Source organism: Triticum dicoccoides, chromosome 5A, assembly GCF_002162155.2.
Source record: "Triticum dicoccoides isolate Atlit2015 ecotype Zavitan chromosome 5A, WEW_v2.0, whole genome shotgun sequence".
NCBI lineage: Eukaryota > Viridiplantae > Streptophyta > Magnoliopsida > Poales > Poaceae > Triticum > Triticum dicoccoides.
The window spans coordinates 403,336,581-403,342,580 of NC_041388.1; the positions used below are offsets into that span (position 1 = coordinate 403,336,581).

Here is a 6,000-nt window from a genome sequence, read left to right on the forward strand (position 1 = left end):
TTCAATGCCCTGTCAATTCAACAAATCAAGGCCGTTTTACCGAATCAAAAGCGTTGGCAAGGAGTGACCCTCCTCCGATGGTTTGAGTGGACACAAGATCATAAACTTGATGCAGCACAGTCAATGCAGGGCACTTTTGTATGTAATACAAAGTCCTTGCCGCAAACCGACCTCTCCCATTTCTCTGCGCCTATATAAACCCTCCGTGCATCTCAGAGACGACCATCTCATCAACGATGACGAGCCTCTCTTCTTATGTCTTGCTTCTCATTTGCGTGGCCACACTGTACACCACCAATGCATCCCAAGAGGCAAGGCTGAGAGAGTTCATCTCCTCTAGGAGGGACATTGACAGCAGCACCGACACGTTTAGACCGCGTAGCATAGCCGAGAGGGGCGCTGGCAGCCTGGACACAGAGAGCTCTGCCTCTGACCAGAGCTCTCTGAAGGCGGCCGACAAGATCACGGCGCTGCCCGGGCAGCCGGAGGGCGTCGATTTCGACCAGTTCGGCGGGTACGTGACCGTCGACGAGGAGAACGGCCGCGCCCTCTTCTACTACCTCGTCGAGTCGCCTTCCGGTGCTTCAGAGAAGCCACTCCTGCTCTGGCTCAACGGAGGTTAGAAGTTAGAACTATAAATCGGTAACTGAACATATCATGTATAAATTTCTCCATGACAGTGGTAACCCTGACACTTGCATATAAAGGGCCAGGGTGCTCGTCGCTCGGGTACGGAGCAATGCAGGAACTGGGCCCGTTCCGTGTAACGGAAGACAACAAAACGCTCGGCAGAAACATGCACGCTTGGAACAACGGTAAACCTACGGGCGCCTTGTACAGACTAATAGTTACTTCCCCTTTAATTACATAAGAGAACTCAATTTGCTTGTGAAATATACTGGCAGCGGCTAACGTGATCTTCCTGGAGTCGCCGGCCGGTGTGGGATTCTCCTACTCCAACACGTCTTCAGACTACGACCTCAGTGGCGACGAGCGAACCGCCGACGACGCGTACGTCTTCCTGGTGAGATGGCTGGAGAGGTTCCCGGAGTACAAGGCCCGCGCCTTCTACATCTCCGGCGAGAGCTACGCCGGCCACTACGCGCCACAGCTCGCCGCCACCATCCTACTCCACAACACGTACAACAACAGAACCATAGTCAACCTTCAGGGCATCTTGGTACGTGAAATTTACAAGCTATACTGCTATAGTCATACTCGTATGAAACATGGTGAATGACCAAAGGTCTTCTGAATATTAAATGGGCTCTTTTCTGTCGAAGGTTGGCAACCCTTATCTCGACGACAAGAGGAACAATCAGGGCACCATTGACTTCTTCTGGACACATGGGGTGATGTCGGACGAGGTCTACGCCAACGTCACCGAGCACTGCGACTCTGCAGGTGAAGCATGCAGCGGCGCCTGGGACGCGTTCGACCCCGGCCAAATTGATGCGTACAACATCTACGCTCCCGTTTGCGTCGACGCGCCCGACGGAGCGTATCACCCCAGTGGCTACGTAAGGAAACAAATTCATTCTTAGTTGCTTGTGCAGTCAAAATTGAAACTGAAATTCTTAATTAGTTTCTCCAAAATTGCATGCAGCTGCCTGGGTATGATCCGTGCAGCGATTATCCTACCATTGCCTATCTCAACGATCCAGCGGTGCAGGAGGCTTTCCACGCTAGGATGACAGAGTGGTCGCCATGCAAGTAATCCTTTGAACTGGGCACTGATTTAGCACACAAACGGTCAAGAATTTTGCAATGTTTTTCACCCACACGTCCGGAAGTTAACCATGTGATTTGTGGTTGCAGAAACTTTACGTGGAAAGATGCGCCGGTGACTATGCTCCCATCCATCAAATTCTTGATCGAGAACAAGCTTCCCGTGTGGATATTCAGGTAGTAACAGATTACCATCAGTTATTCTCAGACACCTGGAAAGTATTTACTGTTAGTAGTAAATAAACTTTGCTACATTTTTACAGTGGTGACTTCGACTCCGTGTGCCCTCTTCCGGCGACGAGGTACTCCATTCAAGACCTTGGACTTCCTGTGACCACTCCATGGCGCCCATGGGTGGCAAAGGAGGAGGTGAATCCCATCATCGAAACATTTCTCATCTACTACAATGTTTTGGTCACCTGAAACTGACGAATTCACTCACTGGTTAGGTGGCAGGGTATGTCCAACAGTACGCCGGAGGATTGACGTTTCTATCAGTGAGAGGTGCCGGTCATCTTGTTCCGTCCTTCCAGCCTGAGAGGGCGTTGATAATGTTGACTTCTTTCCTGAAAGGGATGCTCCCGCCTTACACACAGGACTAGTGAGTCATGTCAGGACAGTTGCTACGGCACCAAAATGGAAGGTTTATTTGCTTAATCTTACTATGATATGTACTTGTATCCGGTCAGAGTTGAAAATGGTCCTTGTCCTTTGAGTGGACTTGTATTTCTTGTTAAATGACTTCATGATACAACTTTGAATAATGAGATTGCTAAATTCGTGAGATCTCACGCGGAGATCCGTTCGAAATTGTCTTTTATACTTTTTCTTTCTTCTTCTTTTACATGTTTTGCCATTTGATTGAGACTTGGTTAAGTCTTAGTCGACCGTGATCTAGCCACACCCTTTGAATAAAGATAACTGCTACGGTTTGGTGGTTAGCTTTTAATGATTTTGTGAGGATCACGCAGATGTATTTATTTATTTTGTAAGGAAGAAACAAAGTTTAAGATCATAATTTTCATGTGGCTCGTGATGAGGAGCGAAGCCAAGACCGAGCTATGTCTGGAGCTAGCACAGAAACTAAACAATATATTTTCATAATTTCTTTCTTTCTTTATTTTGTGTTTTAAAGATGCTTCATGTTTGAAAAATTAAGGTACCTTTAAAAATAAAGATCTTCATGTGACTTGTACACAAGCAAGTGGTCTTTACTAAGAATAACTTGGCAAATCGTAATTGGGAGGGTAGTAAACATTGTTGCTTCTGTGATGAGGATAAATCAATACAACATATTTTCCTTCACCAGTTAGAGAACTGGTTAGCCACAACTTTAATTGGTGACGCGCCATTTTCAACCAACGCCACCACTATTTTTCTAAATAGTGGCGGCGTTGTGATATTTGGTACGACATTGCTACGACCTTAGTGTTGGCATTGTACTTTTTTTCACGTCATAGATGTTTTCTATTTTTTTTCTATGGGCTACACTTTGTTATGGCGTGGCCTGTTAGGCCAGCCCCAGCACTAGTGTAATCAGTTATCTACCTCTCCCAATAAAAAAATCTAAGTCGTTCCTATCCACCACCCCATATTTTTCACTCCCCCTCTCGACCAGCGCCACCTCCGGACCTCACCGCTCGTCGCCGCCGCTACCTCCGGGCCTTGCCGGTTAGATCCCCTTCCTTTGTGCATCTTCTTTCCCACCCCTCGCGCCTCCCTCATCCGCGGACGTTATGGAATCCATGGATTAGGTTTCTTCCTGGTCAATATTAGCAGTGTAGAATACATGGATTGCTTAGTAGAACCGATTTAATAGTGTAGAATCCATGGATTGCTTTGTGTACAAATTTTGTAGTGTACAATCCATAATTATAAGAAATTTAGTAGTGTAATTTTTATTTGTGTGTAGGAATCCATACTTAGTTGAAATTTAGTAGTGTGTAGAACCCATGGATTGCTTACTAGTGTAGAATCCATACTAAAAAAAGAGTCCGATTTAGTAGTGTAGAATCCATGGATATGTTATTTTAATGTCAAAAATTCGCTTTATATGCTTTTGTCTACAATCATGTTAATGATTATATTATGTGTGCAATCCGATTTTAATAGTGAATTAAGTGCAGATTTTTTTTGAGTGTACAATATTTTTTAGTTTAAAAACGATCCAATCATATATAGTCTTTTAGTGTTGAATCACCGATTAATATGCTTTTGTGTACAATCCGATCATATATTTGTAGCCTAATTAGCCATTAACTATCATCACTAATAGGAAAATGGCGCCACCACCACCACCACCATGTCAACTGTGCAAGTCAAGGTGTGCCAACAGTCTTGCAACTGGCATGCTGTTCGGCATCTATTTTCAGCCAAGTTTTGTTCCTGCGGCGGTAACAAATTATATGCACCTTCTAACAGTCATTTATTTTGTTTCTACTACTGTTACCATTAATTCATTGTATGTGTGTGTGTTTTGTTTTTTCTTACACAGATCGTCCCATGCAATGTGAGGTTGAAATTCAATGAGCTGACCGGAGACACTGTGACATTTGATGCTCCTAGAGGCCTCTACACTTTGGAGGTCAAGAAAGGACGAAAGATGTCCCGGATGAGAGGAGATGGATGGGATTGTTTCATCGCTCACATGCGTCTCACTAGGGGTGAATTGACCAGCTTCTCCTTCATAGGACGAAAACCCATGTTGGTTGTCATCTATATATATCAACACGGAAGAAGATGATTAGGACCCTTGATGAAGCCCTTTATGCCTAAAGAATGAGGCTGGCCGAGGACGAGACAGGCAACCTCTGTTACATACTTCCACCACGTGATGACTACGTCGGGGTGCCATTCGTGGACTGTCTTACCATGACCAATGTTACCCGCCATGTCATGATATATTACTTAGTGTAGTAACTTGATGATATACTTAGTGTAGTAATTTGATGATATGCTTAGTGTAGAATCCGATGATATGCTTAGTGTAGTAATACATGGAATACTTAGTAGTGTGGAATCCATCTTAGTAGAATCTGATTTAGTAGTGTAGAATCCATGGATTGCTTTGCATAGAATTTTAGTTGTGTAAAAAAAATTTAGTGTAGAGAATTCATATTAGTACAAATTTAGTAGTGTAGAGAATTCATACTTAGTAGAAATTTAGTAGTGTAGATTTTTTTAGTGTAGAAATCCATACTTAGTAGAAATTTAGTAGCGTGTAGAATCCATGGATTGCTTACTAGTGTAGAATCCATACTTAGTAGAGTCCGATTTAGTAATGTAGAATCTGATGATATATGTGGATTGATATGTTTGCGAGAGTATATATGTAATATGCGCGAGGCTACTTAATTGAATTTTGTTTCTTCAAAAAAATTCTAAAAGGCCATCTGTGAGGCAGGTTATGCTGGAATACGCCTTACCACAAGGGGCCCCGTCACCACCTGCGTACACAGTGGACACGAACAGTCGTACTGTCTTAAGCTTGGTGGGGGTGGAACAACTTCCTTGTTGGCAAGAATCTCCAGGTTGGATATGCCGTCTTAGTCACTATCAGGAACACCAGACGCCATGACTTGATGATGATGATCGTCATCGATATCATTTAAAACAATGTGTGTGCATAGGTCATCGATGTTACTAAGTAAACTGCTTATATATTAGCTCGCCATGATGTATGCATGTTGACAATGACTATCTAGCTAGTGTTTGTGAGATTATGTTTATTTAACTCGTATTGTTATATATAACTACATTGCTCAGTGAGATGCAATGTTAACAATGACTACCTAGTAAACTTATTGCTAGTCTATTGTGTGTTGTTTTATATGTTGGCTCCAATATGAGGTGCAAAATGTTATATGGTGGTGCAATATTACTACTTTTGACTGCACAAAACGTTGGTGGCATGCATAGTATATTAGACGTCGCTAGGAGAGAAATTATAGTGGTGGCGTTAACCACGTGGCATGCCATCAACATCTAAAACACTGCTGACGTGAGCTCAGACGCCATTACTATCTTTTACCAATGGCGCTATATTGGTGGCGTCGGCCTCCCACGCCAGCAATGCCCTTTTGCCACGGCATAGTTAGGCTTTTTCTGCACTAGCGCTCAAATGACCGCTAGTCAAGTTATTGTGGCGTATCATACATGTGTCCTTTAATGTCAGACCGCCTAATATGATTGCCACTTTATTTGGGACATGGCTAAACAGAATAGAGCCTAAGACACTGGTGTATATTTGAGTCATAATGTGTGCATTACTTT

General features: G+C 43.6%; 1 protein-coding gene across 1 annotated transcript; it reads left to right on the top strand.

The window, feature by feature from the left end:
* The first annotated feature begins 236 nt into the window (after positions 1–236).
* LOC119297437 (serine carboxypeptidase 1-like) lies at positions 237–2,330 on the top strand. The gene is made up of 8 exons (XM_037575229.1): positions 237–618; positions 708–815; positions 906–1,180; positions 1,284–1,520; positions 1,607–1,713; positions 1,819–1,905; positions 1,992–2,097; positions 2,178–2,330. The coding sequence occupies exons 1-8, from the start codon at positions 237–239 to the stop codon at positions 2,328–2,330; spliced, it is 1,455 nt and encodes a 484-aa protein (XP_037431126.1).
* Positions 2,331–6,000: the final 3,670 nt, after the last annotated feature.